General features: G+C 38.9%; 1 protein-coding gene and 1 pseudogene across 1 annotated transcript; both read right to left on the reverse strand.

Moving 5' to 3' along the window:
- Positions 1–649: 649 nt before the first annotated feature.
- LOC145634814 (LEAF RUST 10 DISEASE-RESISTANCE LOCUS RECEPTOR-LIKE PROTEIN KINASE-like 2.1) lies at positions 650–4,146 on the reverse strand. Its single transcript, XM_081686179.1, has 3 exons — positions 3,395–4,146; positions 2,391–2,538; positions 650–2,206 (listed from the first exon to the last, which is right to left on the reverse strand). Exons 1-3 carry the CDS (start codon positions 4,134–4,136, stop codon positions 1,090–1,092), a joined length of 2,007 nt encoding a protein of 668 aa, XP_081542305.1. The 5' UTR covers positions 4,137–4,146; the 3' UTR covers positions 650–1,089.
- Positions 4,147–7,366: 3,220 nt separating this feature from the next.
- LOC145634826 (LEAF RUST 10 DISEASE-RESISTANCE LOCUS RECEPTOR-LIKE PROTEIN KINASE-like 2.5 pseudogene) lies at positions 7,367–8,597 on the reverse strand (annotated as a pseudogene).
- Positions 8,598–21,953: the final 13,356 nt, after the last annotated feature.

Raw genomic sequence — 21,953 nt, forward strand, 5'->3', positions numbered from 1 at the left:
AAGTGATCTACATATACAATGGTTGTATGTGAGCTACCACATACAATACCATTGTATGTATGCCACGTTAAAAGGGAGTAAAAAAATAAAAGGGAAAAATAGGGGGAAAAAGGTGGGCCCTAAAATGCAAACCAATTAAATGCTGCCAACAATGGTTGTATGTGTAGCCTTTTTCGCATCTGCTATCCTTTTGGTCTAGATTTTATAACTAGACAGTTTTATACTTCGTTTTTTTTTTTTTTTTTTTTCGAATATCCTTTTGGATTAGTTTTATACTTCATATTTACAATACCATATACTGATATACAAAGTATATATTTCAGTTGTTATGCTTCTATTTATGGGGACAGCATTGTGGAGGTGGTGGAAGGAGAATTCTGCTTTAAATTTGCAATTGTTTTTGATTTGTTGATATTATTTTTGCTTATTTCAAACAGTTGAAACATGTTGTCCATGGTTTAGTTAAGCTTATCACTTCAAAATTGGAAATGGTTTAACACTTGTAGTATTGTTTTATACGAAGCACTTTGTAACTTTTATTATTACTTCTTGTATAGTCCCTCCAGCTTGAAGTGTCAGAATTGGATTTTTTGGATTTTGATTTTGCATTTTTTTAGTGTACTCTGTTTCCCTGCTTTGAGATTCGTTTTTGGCTAAATGCAAAAAACACAAAAAAATGAAAAAATATAAAGAGGAGAGGGTGCTAAGAAGAAGTTCCCAGGGAAGTAAACGAGCTTGCATTGCAAAATGGCCAATTGAATTTCCTGTCACAAAAAAATGCTAGAATATAAGGTGGTCACAACATCAAAAATTCAAAACTCATAAACAGGATTACAACATCCCTTTTTCTCTTTTAGTGCTTAAACTCTTAGAGATTATCCTTAATGATATTCTGTTAGTTGGACCCATGATTGCAAGATTACTACATGATGAATTATTGTCTCAGCATAGATGCTTTCTTAATGGCTTTCTTATGAGTCTAGCAGACCTCTTTTTAAATGTGGTCATGCTAATCTTGGCTTCTAGTTTAGCAACACCACCCAGCTGGTAAACTTAAGTTTTACATAAAGGTAGCGAACCTTGAAGAATCTAATTTCCCATGCTTAACGTAGAATTTTCGAAAGGATCAAATACTGGATTTGGAGGAGATGATACATGTGGCTTTGGTGGCACTTGTAGTGACTCCAGTTGACCTTCTAGCATTTCTAAAACTCTGTTCATAGGCGGTCGATTTGAAGGATATGATTGTATACACCATAAGCCCACCAAAATCATCTTTCTTTGTAATTGCTTCGCTTCATCATCTTCTATTATCCCATCGTTCTCAATTTCATCTCTGAGCTCCAATCGACGGTATATCCAATCAGGGAAATACACATCACTAGTACGCTGTGCTTCAGCAACTACATTGTTCCGACCACATACCATGTCTAGGAGCATCATTCCATAGCTATAAACATCTGATTTATGAGAAACGCCACCAAAATTTCTGCAGAAAACTTCTGGTGCAATGTAACCGATTGTCCCTCTTGCTTCTGACATTGATATCAAGCTTTCCTTTGGAGGACACAGTCTAGCCAAACCAAAGTCTGAAATCTTTGGATGGAGGTCTTCATCAAGAAGAATATTATGAGGCTTTATGTCAAAGTGTAAAATTCGCGTATTACAACCTCTATGCAAGTAGTCTAGTCCCTTAGCAATGCCAACTGCAATGCTGAAAATTGCATCTGATGGCAATGACTGACCACTAGCTGAACTATATATAAACTTTTCAAGAGATCCGTTGGGCAAGAACTCGAAGACAAGAGCTCGTTTGTTTCCTTCAAAACAAAAGCCTAAGAGGGTCACAATGTTGACATGATTAGTTCTACCCATGCTTACAACCTCATTGATAAAATCATCTCCATCACCTTTCAACTTCTTTAACTTCTTCACAGCCAATAAACGACCATCATGTAATTTTCCTTTGTAAACGGTACCATAGCCTCCTTCACCAAGTTTATCTTTGAAATTACTGGTCATTTTCCTGATCTCTCCATATTTGTATCTTTTTGGGGCAAACGATCCATAGCTTTTTAGAAAAGCTTCCACATTTTGGTTCACTGCAGTTCCTCTTGTCCACAGAGCTGTAAATTTTTTTGTTTGCTGCCTTCTTTTTGCACAAATGACAATAAAAGCGATCAAAACCACAGCGCCAAATGACCAGCCCAATACAACCGTGTGGAGGAAAACAAGTTATATTACTGGTAAGCAATAATATAAGATCTAAAATCTTAGAATATAATATAGCATTTTCTGTTTTTCAACCCAGTATCTTCATATCATAATTTTTTTTTAAAAAAAAGAAAAAAAATCTAGCATCTGCTTGACTTCATCACTCATCAGTGTACAGTAAACAAATACTAAGTAACATCTTTTTTATTTTAAGGTAAATGAAAGTCATGATAAGTATTTCACAGTATGCCTTACTAAAGGTATGCACACCGTAGATGCAAATTAAGTTACCTATGAGTCCAAGCGGCCTGACCAGCCATTTTTCTGCAAGAAAAATACCATATGGTCAGTAACTAGTGTTTGCACCAAAAAAAAAAAAAAAAAAGGTTGTTGAATGCTCGGCTTATGTGCGAAACTTTGCCTGCGACCACATTCACCACAATGCAGTTCAAAAGAAATATGATGAGAGTAAGGGCCACAAATAAACACAGGCTTACTACAGCATTTTTGGAGAGTACAACATGCAGTGTAAATGACATGAGCAGAGTAAGGACCTCAATAAAACACAGATTTACTACACCATTTTCCTAGAGTTATGCAGTTCAAATGACATGAGCAGAGTAAGGGCCTATGCTTCATAATAGTAGAGTAACTATTACTCTATTAGGCTCATCTTTTTTTTTTTTTTTTTTTTCTTTGTTCTGTATGTCTTTGCATCCTCTGTCTTACCGCGGCTGCTGGCACAGAGTTAGCCCAACGATTCTCTGTTCTTAAACAACCCATATTTTCCACAAACTCAATAAATATTCAGGATGTTCATTCAATTGGGTTTGTTGCCATTAGGAGTTACAAACTTGGTTTTAGGCATACGTGATGGACGATGGAACTCACATTTGACTCTAAAATTAATTTAGGTTGTAATTTTCTAACTTTTCTAAGAAATATTAATACCATAAACAATGACTACATAGCATAACCACCACATATTGATACCCTAGAAACTAAAGTTCAAGGAAGACTCCTCGCCATCATTACCCCCTTAAATTCTCTTCTAACTACATTTGCTAAAAAAATCCTAATTTCATTGCTCCAAAATCCTTTTTTTTTTTTTTTTTGGTTCTTCGTCACACACATACACACAGGGACGAGGACAATAACACAGTATAATAGAGAGACTTACTAAACTCAAGCTGAGATGGAGGCGGCGAAACACAATGAAGAGCATGAGTTCTATCAGGACAGTAACAATTGAACTGATTATAAAGCTCATCAAACCCGCACTGCCCGCCAGTTTCTAAGCAGGCGGAGCAATTATAAGCTTTCCAGTTCAACATCACTCCCCTTTCTAACAAATCCATAACTTTGCCTTTAGTCTGATCCTCATCGTAATAAGGCACTGCAATAGCTTTACCTTCACACATATCCTGCAAATCCTTCAGGATTGAATCATTCCTATACACTGCCAGACTTCCACATTCAACTCTTTTATCCCCATATTCTGTTAAAACCTTCTCTGAGCAATTTGGAAACACATATATATAATTGTGATTCGTTGATAACTTAGTCAAATCGTTCGGTATTGACAGGTTATGAAGCGAGTCCAAACAATTCCTTCTGCCTGCAACACCATCAACAATAGCAGAATTCACGACTTGAAACTCCTGTGTTGCGTACGAAATGTTCTTTATGACATAAGCATCCTTGGATAGATTGATTATAGGAAAGCTATCATTATTGCAAGATACCTCAAAACCAGGATACCCACAATATGGTTTTTGATCATTTTGTATATGAAAAGGATACTGTACAATCTGATTTCCACATCTGTTTGGTACGCAATCACCATAATGATTTTCTGACATAGCGAAAAGAGAATGAAAATGGAGAATGAGTGACAGAGTTAGATTGAATATTTTCTTCATTTTTGATAGATATTATAGTTATGATAAACACCATAAAAATGTCAACAAGGATAAGAAGTATATTTCATACTAATTCAAAGACCTTTTGGTAGTAGATTCGATTATAGTTTATTATATAGTAGGAGTTGGACTCAGTCAATTCATGTACACTGGGAAAGGAAAACTAATTGACTAAACTAGCGCGTATGACTCCGTTATACAATATGTTATTCTCCTCAAAGAGAGATTTAGCGCGAATAAAGTATGAGGTGAAAGCAAGTGAAATATAAAGTATAATTGGTTGGGTTATACTTCCTATATAACTGTTATCAACACTTTTTATGGTATATATACATATGGATACAGGTGCATAAAGAGGTAATTTTATTTTCTCAATTTGATTTATTTTTCCTTTACTCTCATTTTAAGATTTTTATGAGTTAAAAAATATTAAATGAGTAAAGGAGGTGTTGCTGAACGCAAAAATTCAGCCTGAAATATCATGTTAAATTGTGACTTGAAATCTAGTATGGCTGACTTTGAACGCTTATATCTCTCAAACTACAACTGATTTTGAGGTGATTCAAGTTGGAGGTGATATCTTGGTTCAAGAGCTTTCCAACGATAGGTCATATGCCCAATTTCGATAAAAAATGAGAAAGTTATGACCGTTTTACGAAAGCCTGACGAAGCTGGAAATTTGCAACGAGGCTACGAGTTATAGCTCTATGCGAGTGAGCTATAGCTCGGCCCTATGAGGACTTGTGGTAGGCATGAGCTAGCTACCGAGCTATAGCTCGGTAGTTAGGTTATTCTAGGATAATTGACGGAATATTTCCTAAAATTATATCTTTTCTATGACGCCTATTTGAGTATACTTGGGGAACAATCGTAGGGTTTTATTGGTTTACTTCTTTTGTTAGGTCTCGATTTTTCCGCCATGATTAGGGTTTCCTTGTGTTATAAAAGAACCCTTTGGTTGATCAATTAGATTATATCTTTTGAGCTATTAGATTTAAAGCTCCTTGTATTATTCTCTTGTTTCTTTCTCCATTATAGTGAAGAAGTTCTCGAATCCCCCACCCGTGGATGTAGGTCTATTTTGACCGAACCACGTAAATCCTTGTGTTCTTTGTTTATCTTTTTTATTATTTTTCTCGTCCTTAATTTCATTGATTTGTTCCGCATTAATCAAACACAACTACACCCTTATTTCCTAGCATATCATTTAGATTGAGGAGAGGAATCATCGTTTCTTAATGTGATTTAAACAAACACATTCAGTTACAAGCATTCCACTTCACCACCACCCCCTTTCAAAGTATAACCATAACTCTGCCTTTATATGAAAATGGATATTATAAAAATTGATTCCCGCATTTGCTGGGAATGCAATCCCCTTAATGATTTACTGATAAAGCTAAAAGAAGATGAAACTGGAGAAAGAGTGACAGAGTTAGATTGAATTAAAATGACTTGGAGAAACAAATCAGTTTTTTCATTGTATCATCCTCTGTATTCATTCCTATGCATTATTCAAAGACCATTTTTTGAAGTCATTATTAGATTTGATTACAATTGAACATGATAGTAATTTCCAGCTGACTCAGTCAATTCAGGACTGTTCCTCTTATAAAAAAAAAAAAAAAAAAAAAAAAAATTCAGTGACTGTTCCCATCATAGTATAGTTGACTCAATCAATTTGCAACTTGCCATCAATTAAGCTACACTTTAATTTCGGTCTTTTGGACAAAAACCGAACCCTACCCAATCACTTAATATAAAATTGACCCGACCTGAACTGACCTAATAACCAATGTGATCAGTACTGCAATCGAGTCCTAAATTCCTATTGTCCAAAAATGAGTAACTTCTAACACGTATGGAAAGGCAAAGAAATTGCATCATTGAAATAAGTCAATAACTATTGGTAATATTTGCAATGTAAACTCTTGGAATGACTACAAATTGTAGGTATAACAAGTACCCCATATTGAGGTTATAATATATGCTTTGAAGTCTTTTAATAAATGTAGTGTTTATATTTATTCTTGGAGTATAGTTATTTGTCTTCTTTGTTGATCTGATGGGATCGATTCCTTAAGTGTTCTCTGTTTTCAAATGAATCTAGAGCTCATTTAGCTAACATCTAACCAACAAACATAGCTCACAAGTCGCAACTACATATAGGTGGCTCATCGATCTTCATATTAAGTTATGCCAGTTTATTTCATCTTACAAAAGATACAACTAAGCCATATTATAGCTGGAAAGTACATTTTTTTGGTAGGATAGCTGGATAGTACTTCATATTTAGTCAAGTAGAAAACATTTTGTAGAAAAAATTTGTTTGATTACAAAGGATGGAAATCAGATCTTTTCATTCATATGTAAAAGCTATTAGTATTAGTTTTCATTGAAAATGTTTTTCACGTAACGACACAAGCCATAGAGTAGTAGCAACATTATTGAAAGTTGAAATGGTCAAAGCTGAAATTTCTTGACACAAGGACCCTTTCGTTGATTTGGAGTTTGGACACATCAAATCACACAAGTATAGGGACATGGCGTAGAAGGAACATCATATTTCAGTTTTAGCAATTTAGTTAAAAACATAGGAAGTTTGGTTTAAACTTCTGATGCATTAAATCATATACTCTTGGAAAAATCTACTTAAAAATTTAGTTTGAATTATATGACATTAATCTACCAGGAATATATAAAGCTTTGACTGTTTGTCCTTATTATAATGCATATTATGTTCAAGTATTTAAGTTACAATTTTGCACAGAAATTAACTATGAGTGGATCTATATGAAAAAAAAAAAAAAAAAAAAAAAAAAAAAAAAAAAAAAAAAAAGTGATGATGAGAACCTTAGTAAATAATCGATGACTGGTGAGGTTATTAGAAACCACAAGCCAACTACTAAATCATATAGCAGCTAAACAGAATAGGATGTATTTGGTGTATAGCAGCTAAAAAAGTGTTTCAAGCACTGAGCCTCGCGTATGCAGTTGCCTGCAGGTTTAATGTGCTCATAATTGACACTAACACCATTAACCTAAGCTGCAACAACAAATATCATATTACCAATTAAGTGACAAAAAAAAGAGCAATAAATTTAACGATTTGGGATAATCCGATAGCCAGTGAAAAACATGAAGCAATAAACTGTTCTGTTCATTTCAACACATAATGGTTTCAGAATTATGATTTATCACAAAACAACAGAAATGGATTTGTGCTAAAATTGGTGGCCAGTATTAACACCAACAAGCTTGTAATATCAAAATTAGACAAATCATAATATTTTTCTATGCATAAGGAATCTAATATGTAGTGCTGAAAGTAGAATTGATCACGGAATTTGGAATTGAAGATAGGTGTGGCATAGGAGGAACTTGTATTGATTCAAGCGAACCTTCCAGCATTTCTATAACTTTGTCCATAGGTGGTCGATTTGAGGGGTATGATTGTATGCACCATAATCCCACCAAAATCATCTTTCTTTTTAACTCTTTCTCTTCCCCATTCATGATCCCATGTACCTCAAGGTCCAATTGACGGTATATCCATTCAGGAAAATACATTTCACTGCCCTGTTGAGCTTCAGCAATTACATTCCTTCGTCCACATACCAAGTCTAGGAGCATCATTCCATAACTATAAACGTCTGATTTATTAGAAACGCCACCAAAATTATTTCTACAGAACACTTCTGGAGCAATATAACCAATTGTCCCTCTTGCTTCCGACATGGACACCAAACTATCCTTTGCAGGACACAGTCTAGCCAAGCCAAAGTCTGAAATCTTTGGACAGAATTCTTCATCAAGAAGAATATTATGAGGTTTGATATCAAAGTGTAAAATCCGTGCATTACATCCTCGATGCAAGTAATCAAGCCCCTTAGCAGTGCCAACTAAAATACTATACAATGTTTTTGATGGCAAAGACTGGCAACTTGCTTCATCATATATGAACTTTTCAAGAGACCCATTTGGCAAAAACTCGTACACAAGAGCACGTTTATCTCCTTCAAAGCAGAAACCTAAGAGAGCGACTATATTAACATGATTAGTTCTACCAATGCTTACAACTTCATTGATGAATTCTTCTCCATCACCTCTCAAACTCTTCAAGTTTTTTACGGCCACAAAGCGGCCATCATGCAATTCGCCTTTGAAAACAGCACCATAGCCTCCTTCCCCAAGTTTCACTTCGAAGTTATTGGTCATTCTTTTAATCTCTGAGTATGCAAATCTGTTTGGAGCAAGAGATCCATAGCTTTTCAGAAAGGCTTCTACATTTCGGTTCCTTGTGGTTGTTTTATTCCCCAAAATCTTAAATCCTTTTGATGTTCGCCTTCTTTTTGCGTATATAATGATAGAAACAATCAAAACAACAACACCCAATGATGAGGCAGTTTCAACTGTAGAACAAAGAAGCCAATAAACTAATAAGCATTTAACTTCCTGCATATAGCAGTTTTATAGCACTCCATATGTTTTTTTAAGTGACCTCGGCCTAGTCAATATACACTAGGAAGAGTAGCGTGAGGTTTTTTTTTTTATTTTATTTATTTATTTATTTATTTATTTTTTTTAAATTTTTTTTCCCTATCTTATCTAATGTGAGACAATTTACACATGCAATTATGCAAACATAAATTCAACAACCTTTTTTCTAACTATGATCTTCCGTTCACCATAGGGGAGTGCACAATTTTATATTTGTAGTGGAAAAATGGAAGGGAAGGAAAGAAAACAATACAATATCATCCTTATACTTGTATCTTGTTAGTATCTAAATACTATAACTAAAGTAAAATTAGACACCGGGAATAACGCGTCTCTTTCTAGTGCAAATTTTCCCACCAAAAAACTAATGCCAAAACAAAAAAATTAAAAAAATTTCACAAATTCTTATATCCGTGTGGCCATCCATTATGGACTGGGTTACTTCGTTAGCATTAAATAGGTTACTTAGTCAGTATTATAAGGGTTACTTTGTCAATGTTATATATGTTACTCGGTCAGTGTTATGGAGTTACTTGGTCAGTTTTACGGAGGTTACTCAATCAGTGTTATAAGAGTTACTATGTTTTTTTTATAATTGGCCACACGGTGTGGTTAGCTACACACAAGACAGACCGAAAAAAATTTATGTTGAATATATTTATGGAAAATAACTACATTGTCTTAGATTATACTAGTAAATAGCAATAAAAGGTTTTTAGTACTACTAAAATTAATCATTTGTAACTATAAAATCAGCAACTTTTGTGTTTGGTTGGCCACATCGTGTGGCCACCTAACACATGAGTAACTTCTTATCAACTGAGTAACCCCTGACCAAGTAACTTTTGACTGACCGAGTAACCTATGATCAACCGAATAATCCTTGATTGATCGAGTAACCCTTGACCGATCGAGTAAGACCCTGTTCTTTTAAAATTCTAGGAAGATCAGAGCAGATTTAAGCAAAACAGAGTAGATTATTTTATTATTATTATTATTATTATTATTAATTATTATTAATGTTGTTGTTGTTGTTATTGTTATTAGCATTATCATTATCATTCTCATTATTATTCTTGTTAACAATTATTATTATTGTTGTTACTATTATTGTTATTATTAGGCATTATTATTATTAATTATTATTATTATTAATTATTATTATTATTATTATTATTATTATTATTATTATTATTATTATATCTCAAAAACAGATAAAGTCATACAACCTACAAAAATTAGTGGGAAGCTGAGATATAATCTGGGCCCCCCATCTCCTCTAGCTATTGAAAAGCCTATCCTAGTAAAAATATGAGCAGTAGCACGAGCCCCGATGTCCTAAGTCGTAGAGAATTTCGGAACTCGCTTCAGCAACGCAACAACCTCCTTGTATAATTCCCCAAGCGAAGAAAATGAGAAGGGAAGGAATACATATCCAATTTCTCAACAACTATATTCATACTTGATCTGCTTCTGATGAGCTGCATCAACCACAGCCCGTCTAGGCACAAAATCAGATAGCCTCGACTGTGTTAAAGGAGAAGACCCTGTCAAATCAACTTAGACATCCCAACCACGGTTCCAAGAATAACGTAACACATTTGTAGGTCTAAGGGCCCCGTCGTTCCCTCTAGACAACCCAATGTAAACCTCCTTTCTAGCCAAAATCCCAGATCGATAACAAACATCAATAAGAGTATCCCGAACAACATTATGCTGACAATACCTACAATACTAGCACTCGATACTGCGTGATCACCGAAAATATCCCTAGTGAAAACCCTTGAACAAGCAGCTCACGACGTCGAAATAGATAATAAAGGAACACCCAAGAGGTAGCACAATACACATCGATAAGTCCTTGCGTTAAACATCTTACCCAACACTAAAATTGGAACCGCCCGAAGCCAAGCAGAGGAGTGATCTCCCTACTGCAACTTCAACAATGCTGATTGACAAGGAGATAAAGTGAAGGTGGGTTCTGTAGATGCGATAACCTTTGTGAAATTTATATCTGCCAATTTCTTCATGAGTTTAGGGGCAGCGACCTCACTACGATTACTTAAAATGTCAAACCCAACTGTTCCATTAAACAGAAGAAATGCATCCGCGAAAGCTCGACCAAGGCCATCAACGCCAGCATTCCGGAGAAGCTTTGTTTGCAACCCAGCAGACTTAACCGAGAGGCAATAAATGCATAATGAATGACGAACATCACCAGCAGAATAAACATTTAGTCCACCAAATGCAAAAAGTAAGGTGGCAAGCCGCCACTGCCAATCGCCAAACTAACCCAGGTTCCGAAGCAGTAACGATACGCTCCAAGGAAGATCGAAGAGGCCTTGTCGAAAGTACGTGCGCTAAGTCACCTCAAAAGTACTAGGAGAACAAGTACGCAAGGCAAAGTAGAGTTTAGAAACTGCGGTACATGCCTTAAGCAACAATAACTCACACTAGGGATTATCGAGCTTAGAAACCCTATCCATTAGAGCAATAGTCTTGGACACCCTCTACAGCACAAGGTCACCTCCAAAACAGGGATCGGAGATACAAGAAATTATTATTATTATTATTATTATTATTATTATTATTATTATTATTATTATTATTATATCTCAAAAATAGATAAAGTCATACAACTTACAAAAAAATTAGTGGGAAGCTAAGATACAATTTGGGCCCCCACTCCTCTAGCTATAGAAAAGCCTATCCTAGTAAAAATATGAGCAGCAGCACGAGCCCCGATGTTCTGAGTCGTTGAGAATTTCTGAACCCGCTTCAGCAACACAACAGTCTCCTTGTCTAATTCCCCAAGCGAAGAAAATGAGAAGGGAAGGAATCCATATCAAATAGCTCGCCAACTAGACTCATACTTGACTCGCTTCCGATAAGCTGCATCGACCACAGCTCGTCCAGGAACAAAATAAGATAGCCTTGACTGTGTCAAAGGAGAAGACCCTGTCAAATCAACTCAAACATCATGACCACGATCCTAGGAATAAAGTAACACATCTGTATGTCTGAGGGCCCTGTCGTTCCCTCCTAACAACCCGATGTCAACCTCCTTTCGCGCTGAAATCCTAGATCTATAACAGATATCAACAAGAGTATCCCGAACAACATTATGCCGATGTTTAATACCAACCATACCAGCACACAATACCGCGTGATCACCAAAAATATCCCCAGTAAAAACCCTTGAACAAGCAGCGCACAGCGTCAAAACAGAGAATAAAAGGAACACCTAAGCGGTAACACAATACACATCGATAAGTCTTTGCATTCATCGTCTGACCCAACCCTGAAATAGGAACTGCCTGAAGACAAGCAGAGGCGTGATCTCCCTGCTGCAATTTCCACAATGCTGATTGACGTGAAGATAAAGAAAAGGTGGATTCTGCAGATGAGGTAACCTTTGGTGAAATATATATCTGCCAAATTTTTCATGAGTTTATGGGCAGCGACCTCACTAGGGTTACTCAAAATGTCAGACCCAACCGTTCCATTAAATAGAAGCAACGCATCCGCAAAGGCTTGACCAAGGCCATCAACGCCAGCATGCCGGAGAAGCTTTGTCTGCAACCCAGCAAACTATAATCGAGAGGCAAGAACAACATAATGACGAACATCACCTGCGCAATAAACACCAAGTCTGCCAAACAAAAAATGGTAAGGTGGCAAGCTGCCACTGCCAATCGCCAAACCTAAGTCCCGAAGCAGTAACTATATGCTCCAAGGAAGATCGAAGAGCCTCGTCAAAAGTGCGATGGGCCACCTCAAAAGTACTAGGAGGACAACTACGCAAGGCAAAGTAGAGTTTAGAAACTCCGGTACATGCCCTAAGCAACAACAACTCACACTGGGGATCATCGAGCTTAGCAACCTTATCCAATAGAGCAATGGTCTTGGACACCCTCTGCAGCACAAGGTCACTGTTTTGGGTGTTTTTGTCCCTCGGGAGAATTACAACTCGAAGTCTGGTTGAGGAGCGCCTGTACCTGTAAAAAAAACGGAGACTTCGGGTGTTTGGAGCTCCGCCTCCGACGATCAAAGTAGAATGTGTTGGAGTGAGTAAAGGGTGCGGAAAAAGATAAAGGTGAGATCTTCTCGGATTCCGAGATCAGGAGATTTCTCTGATGTAAGAGAATGTAAGTGATATTGAAATAAATTCAATTTGTCCCACAAATGGGGGAAATCTCCCTATTTATATGGTCATTTTGGATAAGTGTGCCTTTACGTAGGTCATTTGACCTAGATTTGGTGGGCTGCCCGCACTTTTGGCGGCTTTTTGGAAATTGGGCCTTTTAAGGTTGTCATTCCTTTTGATGACATTGGGTTCCACGTGTCATTTCGTAAGTGGCCCAATTTAGGCCAATATAGGGTGGACACATGTCCTGCTCTCATTAAACCACGTGGCGGGGTAATTTTACCCAAAACATTTGCCCCTCATAGATGTGACGTGGCTAGCCACGTGGCATCTGTGACATGTGTCACTCACACAGCGGTGGAACAGGAATTACAATTCACTTTTTGGGGGATTTACCAGGATGCCCCTGGAGTTACCCCTCTATAAATAGAAACTTTGCCCTCACATTTTCGCTCATTTATGAAAAATGTCTTGAGAGAATATAAGAGAATCTTTGACTTTTCTTTGAAAAAGCACTTCCGTCTGTCGCTTGCTACTTACCGCCTGACCCGGTCAGCTTGTTCAACTTCAGCACTACCTCTTTCAGGTAACCGCCTACTTTTTTCTCCCCCTTTTCAGTTTCCTTTCAGTTCGCTTGTGTTTGTTTCCTTTTTTTTTTTAAAAAAAAAATGGTATCACAAACACACACGACATAACCTAGGGTAGCTGTCAGTCGGTCACCTGGGATGGCTGAATCTAGAACTAGGGGTGCCGCCTGTCTTGAACTGCTTTCGTCAACAAATCCGTCTGTGTCTGTGCAGGATATTATGGCTAGAACAAAAAGGACAACCCGGCCGCCTAGTGACGAAGAGGACGAGAGTCCTATTAGGGTGCCTTGAAGCGAGGTATCTTATTACCCATCCAGCGTCCCAATGATGTCGAATGACTCGATTCTGAATGAACCAGAAAATGCTCCTAGCAAAGAGGCATCCGGCACTGGAGAGGATTCGTCTCAGTCGGATGCTAGCTTAGGCGGCCTCAGAAGTGAGGAGGAGCCACCTGTGAATGCTGAGAAAGGCTCTGAGGAAGGGGCCGCCTCTGTCGAGCGAGGTCAGGAAGAAACTACTTCCTCCCTTCAAGAAAAATTTACTCTTTACTTCACCCATATATCCGCATCTACCTAGAGAACCATGCGAAAACACTTGGATGAATTCCGGGACACCTATGTCATGGGTGCCGGCTATCAGATAAATGTTCCAGCCGTGGACGATTCAGTCGTCTGGCCGCTTGACCAGAGCTATGGAGATAGGTGCTTTGGGTGCTATGCGGCCACAATACAGGCGAGCCTTAGGTTTCCGTTGGATCCGTCAATTGAAAAGATCCTTAACGGGTACCGGCTGGGGATATGGCAACTAGCACCCAATTCTTGGGTTAATATTCTAGGATTTGTAGCCGCCTGTAGGATGCAGGACGTTGAGCCTAGCTTTGAGGCCTTCGCCCATATGCATTACCTAAGCAAAGCTCTCGCATTAGCCGGCCCTGGGTGGTTCACCTTGTCATGTAACAAAGGTTACATGATGACTTTGGGGAAAGAAAACAAATTGAAGGATTGGAGAAACAAATTTTACATTATTTCTTCCCCTGATACCATTCGGAACCGGAAGTATAATTCCTAGAACCAAAATCCCTACCTCTTAGGTCAGAAAGATATTCTCCCGCCTGTGTCTAATGAAGGCTGGGACCAGATTTTGACACCTGGTCTTTTTAAAGTTGACGTGCAAATGGTTAAGGGGAACCGAGAAAGAGATTACCCCTAAAATCTATATCCCAGAGTTCAATTGGCTAACTGATCCTTTTTATTTGGCCGCCTGTGGCCTTAGCAGTGAGAAGGGAAGAGGTGGGCAGCCGCCTGAGTCTTTGCATAGCTATTATTTATTTTCTTTTCTTTTCTTTTCTTTTCTTTTTTTTTTTAACTAATATCTCATTCGGCCTTTTGCAGAAGAAGCCATGTCTCAGCTTGATCCGAACAAAAAACCAGTAGGCGGCACCTCTGCTTACCGCCAAATAATGAAGCACAAAAACCAAGTGTTCAAGAAAGAACAACTTGAGCATGTAAGCTTTTCTACATCCGTCCTCTTGTCATTGGCCTTTTTTCAAACTTCTTATTTCAAAGTTGATTCTTTTTCAGGAAGGGTCGGTGAAGCCGCCTGTACTGCCAACACTTGGGGTGAGGCCCCCGAAGCAGCTGGCTCCGGATGAGGGGCAGACTCCGACTAAAAGAAGAAAGACGGTTGCTCACAAACCGTCGGCCATCCAGTCTGAGTCCCACCCCTCTATAGGCGGCAAGTCGCCGGTTGTCATGGCTGCCTTAAAGTAGGTGGAGGAGTCCAAATCAACTAAGGAAAAAACTCTAATTGGGGCCACCGACTCTCCAAGCGGCCATTCAAGCAGGCGGAGCGACAAAAATGCTCAAGATCTGGTCATCATCACAGGTACCTCCGCCTTTGATCCCTTGCCTTACCCTTGTAGGGTTAAGACTTACAGTCATTCGCCAACCCACTCTGAAACCAACCGGTCTTTTGGTCGGATCTATGCCAGCCTCTCACCAAGTATTGATTGTGCAGATGCTTCCCAGGCATCGGATGTTAAGCGAATCGCCAAGGACATGATCATCGCCGTCTCTGTTGACAGCGCGACTCTATTAAAGGAGTCGGCTCCCTGAACTTTGATGTTATCCTTGCAAATTTGGCGGAGTTATTTTTTAAGTTATTTTCTAACTCTTGCCTTTGTTGACTTTATACTAACCTTCCTTTTATTTTTGCCGGATGCAGGCCATGCTACGAGTTAATGGTCTTAAAAAACCATTTGCTGACAAGCAAAAAGAGGTAAGGGCTGCCAAATTAAAGGCCGCTTCCAATCTTGACAAAGCCATGTTTGATATAAATATGAATGAGTTGTTGACTCAAGATATCCTATACTCACAGGCGACTGCAAATTTGCAAGTGAAGAAAGATTTGGAGGCGACCCAGAAGAAGGTGACCGAGCTGAAGGCGACTAAAGAGAAGGTTGAAGAGCTTCAAGATGCTGGCAAAGAGACGGATAGTCTCAAGCGCCAAAATGATAAAATTCAACAGAATCTTGCCAACCAAGAAAGAAGCTCGCCTCCAAATGGTCTGCCATGGTGGAAGAGGAGAAAAGGCTGCTCGTTGAGGAAAACGAGGCCAACTGCGTCACTCGAATGAAGATGGCATGGAAGGCTCTCTTTCCCAATGACAACTACTCCATTTGGGAGTATCGATATGAGCAAGCTACATAGGATCTGGATGCTCAGGCAGGCCAGGGAGCTAATGGCGACGAGGGGGACCAGCCTGAGGACGAGGCCAAGGAAGGCGATGGAGATCATCCGACCAATGAAGAAGTGGCAGATGAAAATGAAACCGAGTCCTCTCCTGAAGTTGATTAATTTAAATGTTGTTTCTGCGGCCGGATGGCCATTTCAAATACATTTCCGGCCTGCGTGCCGAGTATCTCTTGTTTCTTTACCGACTGAGGAGTCGGTTAATCAACAATTTCTCTTTTTTTCACCGGCTGTTTAGCCGGTACGGTTAACAATTTGAATTTTTAATTTTGCTAGCCAAGGGGTCAGCTTTTTATGATGAATCATCCGCCCAATAGGTCGGTTTTTAATGTTTGTGTTTGGTTTCTAACACTTGTGTTTTATTTTCTGAATTTTGAATTTGAACGGTATACCAGATGGTTTTACCCCTGGGCGGCTGTGCGCTTGGGTTTACAAGTTGGTTGATTGGGTTGAAAATGGGTGATGCAGGATGGGGGTATGACTGATTTTCAAGTCAATCAATCACTAAGGTGATTGCCCCAAGCCAAGCGCGCAGTCGGCCACTCGAGCATCCGACTCTTGTTGCAGGCGGTCACTAGACCTTTCTGCCATGGTCGAATGATTGTTCATACAAAAAGTATTACAAGTTGAATGAACTTTAGTGTTAAGTTAGCATCAGCCCGCCTGAGATTCTTCCTTTACAGACGGCTCAAATTTTCCAGCCGGCCCTTTGCGCCTACCCATATTCAACGGGTCCGGATGAGTGATCATGCTACAAATGTTACAAATTGCATGAAATAGGAAGTTTGCAATTGTCCGCCTGTTAATTTTCTATCACAATAGCAGGCGGTTCTATAAGCCTTATGTGCTCACCCCATCTCGAGTGAGTTTAATCCTACTTAGGCTAATTCTCAAACTAGCCGACTATTTGGGTGGCCATAATCTAATTTTACTCAATGTTCGCATGTCCCTGTTAGGAGGACTTGTATAATTTCGCGAGGTAATCTAAGTTAGAATTTCAGTCGGCAACCGATTGATGTATCTAACATCCGACCACTGCAGACTTAGTCATTCTTTAGATTGCCATGGTCAGGTACCTATGAGTTGACCAATTAGGTCGTTCAATTTCTGCCGCCTATATGCGATTGTAGAGCAGACGATAGAATGCCCTGTGCGACGATAACACCCGGAGGGGCGTCGCCGGACGCCATATTTCACATTGGAGCAGGCGAATTTATAAAATGGGTAACCATCCAACCATTGGCCTCATGTCTAATTTTTTGGAAGACGGTTGTGTAGCCACTAAACCTTTTTATGTTTAGCTTATTATCCAGCCATTGGCCTCACATTACTTTGATGTTTGTTGTTAACTTCTAATTATTTTTTCAAGTTAGTCAAAGAAAGGGTACCGCCTGTAATTCAAACAGGCGGCGCATAAGATAAGCCGTATGTATGTATAGGAATAGATGTAGGCACCCAAATATGTCTCCCCAAAACCAAACCCAGAGATGAGTACCTTTCATGTCGAATCATAATCGAATGAAGTGAAAGTGTGGAAAGTCTAGTGTTGCTGTTAGTTTTTAATTCTTCTCTTCTCTCTGTTTTTAAAAACCTATTTTAAGAAAACAGACAATCCTGTTTTGTTTGTTCCATGGAAAGGGTCCAATAATAATGTAGTTGGGTCGGGTTCGAAAAGAGCTTTCCAACGATATATTAGAAGCCCAATTCCGATGAATAATGAGGAAGTTATGGCCAAATTACTAAACTAGGCCTAGTTTGATATTTATATGCGGCCCAATGATCTAGAGGAGGGCCTAATATTGATTTATCATTCCTAATGCGATTAGGATTGATTGTAGTCTTCTAGAATCTTCTAGAAAGTTCTTTTGAATCCTAATTTGATTAGCATTGATAAATTGACTTTTAAGAGTTTTATTTAGAATAAAAGAAGTATTTTTAAGGAAAATACAGTTTTAGCCTCTCGTACGCTTAAATTTTATCAAAATAATAAAATGCGTGGAAAACTATTTGCAGCGCCACACGTCTGTCGCCTGGCGACAGCCTGGCGACAGGCGCGTGTTTGGCGACAACATCGTGTTTTATTCTTTTCGAAACTCTGATTCGTTTTTTATCATATCCGGGTGATTTTCTCTATAAATAGCCTCCTAAAATTCTGTTTTCAATCATGAATTCAACAATCAATTTTCATCAACAATCATCAACAACTATCAATTCACCAACTCTCATCAAGAATTTCTTGATTCTCTCTCTCTCTCTCTCTCTCTTTCTAGCCTAGTCTTTTACAAATACAATTCCTTATACATTAGCACTAGACACACCTAGCCAAGTTCGAAGTTTCCTTCGCCCTAGACGTGAAAGGTTTAATTTCTGAGGGTTTGGTCCCAAATCTCGATTTCAATTATTCAATTTAATTCTTTGATTTTATTATTTTCTTTGAAGTTATTAACGTGTGTATTTTGTTATTACAAAGAGATACGAGTCATCTAAGTAAGTACTTTAATTGTTTAATTGATATTATGATATAGAAATCATGTTTAGATTGTTATTTTGATTCCTAGTATCATGTTTAGGATGTTTTTCCTAGTATCATGTTTAGGATGTTTTATTGTTTCCTAGTATCATGTTTAGGATGTTTTATTGCTTCATAGTATCATGTTTAGGATGTTTTATTGCTTCCTAGTATCATGTTTAGGGTAATAACTAAAAATTCCTAATATCAAGTATGATTACAAGAATGCTTCCTATTTTCTTTCCTAATATCATGTTAGTATCATGTTAGGGCTAAAGCTTTGATTTTGATCTTTATTGTTTAGTGACTTGCTAGGGTTTGTTATTAATCTCGTTAGTATCATGCCTAGGATCTTTCTATTATTATGATTTATTATTAACATGAACATGATTTTGATTATTGTTATTTTAATTATAATTATGTTGCTTGATATTATATTTATTGTTACTGCTTGATCACACCTTTTATGCATGTTTAAAGGGAATTTGTACTTGTAATCACGCTTAATAAGATAAATAATAATCTTATTTAGGGTTAATTTGATTATAATTCAAGTGATCGCCAATAAAAGATTTATTTGTGCATTAATATTCAACCAACATAGATTAAACAGGTTTAGGGTTAAACCTAATGATTGCATGTTAGTCAGAAAGCGCACATGAATACAAGAAGAATAAAGTAGAGGTCTATTATTAGGGCAGGTTCTTTCTCTTTTAGATTGGATTTGTACCTTCATTCCCGAGCTTTCAGTCTTGGTTCCAGACCTATTGGAGTTAACGATCTCATGGATCGTTAAGGGGTGTAACCTTCACCCTGTGAACGGTTTACAAGTTCCTAAAACTTGTTGGCGACTCTTTTGTTGTAGCTTCCTTCCCTTTGGACGCCACCATGCATAAGTGTATGATTACAGTGGGGTTCAAGTTTGGGGTAATGCTTGAAATATTCCCTACAATAGATAAAATAATTTGGAAACAAAAAACAACTTTTCATTAATAGGCTTTCCATTTACAAATATTTACAACACTTAGAAGTATTACTTTTTGAGATTGTCTACATTCCAAGTTCTGGGCATCCGCCTACCGTCTGGGGTCTCCAAGCGGTAGGTGTCATTTCTTACTTCTTCGTAGATCCGGTAGGGGCCTTCCTTCTTAGGAGTCAACTTCCCCAGTTCATTCTCCCTACTGGTTGCCTCCATTTTGCGTTACACAAAGTCCCCAATTTTTCAAAGGGCACTTGTGTACTTTCTTGTTGTAGGCACGAGTGTTTCTCAAACGGTAAATCTCATGACTCAAGGCGGCATTGCCCCTGCGTTCTGGGAGTGAGTCCAATGATAGGCGTATGGCCTCCCAGTTTGCCTTTTCATCGTAAAGCATGACTCAAAGAGTCGGCTCATAATGCTCGATGGGCAAGACGGCTTCAGCACCATAAACCATGAGAAATTGGGTTTCGCCTGTTGCCCCTTTGTAGTTGTCTGGATGGACAATAGGACATGAATCAATTCCTCAGCCCATAAACCTCCAACTCTTTCAATTTTCTTTTTAATGCCGTCTGAGATGAGTTTGTTGAAAGCTTCAACCTGGCCGTTTGCTTGGGGTCGGCCATCAGATGCAAAATAATTTGAGATCCCTTGATCTCCCAACCAAGTCTTGAGCTGAGGCGTCTCAAATTGAGGTCTATTATTAAATACCATAGACATAGGTACCCCGAACCGGGTGATAATGTTCTTCCAAATGAAGGAGATGACATCTTTTGTCTTGATGCCTTTAACCGCCTCTGCTTCCACCCACTTGGTGAAATAATCCACATCCACCAAGATATAGCGTTTTCTTCCTGGTGCAGGCGTATAGGGACCTAGAATGTCCATGCCCCACTTAGCAAACGGGACTGGGCTGTGGATTGTTGTCAGGTCAGTAGCCGGACGATGGATTAGCTTGCCAAATTTTTGACACTTGTCGCATTTTTTGACCATTTCCATTGCGTCAAAAAGGGCTTCAAAAAAGATACTATGCCTTGGTCTAACGGCTAGGGATCTACCGCATGAGTGGGAGGCGCAGTATCCCGCATGCAGCTCTTCGAGAACCTCTTTCCCTTTTTCTAGGGTAACACACTTTAATAAGGGCTTCAAAAAACCCGCCTTGAAGAGTTCTCCTTCTCTGATCTCGAAGTTTGCTGCACGCCTTTTCAGCTTGGCCGCCTCCTAAGGTGAATCAGCGAGCGTGCCGTCTGTTAGATATGCCCGGATGCCATCCATCCAAGTAAAGCTTCGGTCCAGAATTCCAATGGGCTCGTCATCAGATATGCTTCGCTTTTCCATTATTTCCCAGAAGACTGACCGAGGCGTATCACTGGAGGTGGAGGATGTCAACTTTGACAAAGCATGCACATGATTATTTTTGGACCGGGGTACTTGGCTTTGATGGAATTCTTCAAGTGTCCCCACTTCAGCCTTGACTGCCTCCATATACTTGATCATAACTTGATGGGTGGCTTCAAACTCACCATGGAATTGGCTAACGACCAAATAAGAGTCTGAACATGCGTCAATTTTTGTTGCCCCAGCCGCCTTACACATGCGGATACCGGCTAGCAAGGCTTCGTATTCCGCCTCATTGTTTGAGGTATGGAACTTGAAACGTAGTGCACACTCATATTAGTCCCCTTCCGGGGATTCACAGATTATGCCTGCACCACAACCGTTCATAGTAGAGCTCCCGTCTACATGCACCTTCCAAACCTGATTAAGGTTATCCGGAGTAACCGGCCTTGTCATTTCGACAATGAAGTCGGCAAACGCCTGACCCTTCACCGCCTTTCTCGGTTTGTAGGAGATTTCAAGACTCTGCATTTCAATAGCCCATTTAAGCATTCGGCCGGATGAGTCTAGGGTTGTCATTGGCCGCTTGAGGGGTTAATCTGTATAGATCACCACCGGAATAGCCAAGAAGTATGGTTTCAACTTCTTGACAGCCATGTAAAGGGCAAGGCCAAAATTTTCAACCATGGGGTACCGGAGTTCAGCATTTCGTAGCACATGGCTTATGAAATAGACCGAGAGCTGGATGCCGTCTCTTTTAGCAAGGAGGATGACATTGAGGGCATGGTCTGAGACGGCTAAGTACATGAAGAGTGTCTCCTTTGGCAGAGGGCTAACAAGCCTTGGCAAGGAGTGTAAATGTTCTTTCAATTTCTGAAAAGCCGCCTCAACATCATTCCCTCATTTAAACCTAGTCTTTTTCCTGATTGCTTGGAAGAAGTATAAGCGTTTGTCACCTGACCGGCTGAGAAAACTTCCCAATGCCACCAGACAACCAGTGAGCTTCTGAA

The sequence above is a fragment of the Chenopodium album genome, chromosome 1 (genome assembly GCF_948465745.1).
Source record: "Chenopodium album chromosome 1, dcCheAlbu1.1, whole genome shotgun sequence".
In the NCBI taxonomy this organism is placed as follows: Eukaryota; Viridiplantae; Streptophyta; class Magnoliopsida; order Caryophyllales; family Amaranthaceae; genus Chenopodium; species Chenopodium album.

Bases quoted from the DNA above. Each gene is read 5' to 3' on its own strand.
- LOC145634814 (XM_081686179.1), bottom strand. From the start codon at position 4,136: ATGAAGAAAATATTCAATCTAACTCTGTCACTCATTCTCCATTTTCAT. The intron at 2,539-3,394 runs GTAAGTCTCTCT...TTTTTCTTGCAG, and splicing joins TCCATCTCAGCTTGAGTTTA to AAAAATGGCTGGTCAGGCCG. The intron at 2,207-2,390 runs GTACACTGATGA...GGTTGTATTGGG, and splicing joins TTACTTAGTATTTGTTTACT to CTGGTCATTTGGCGCTGTGG.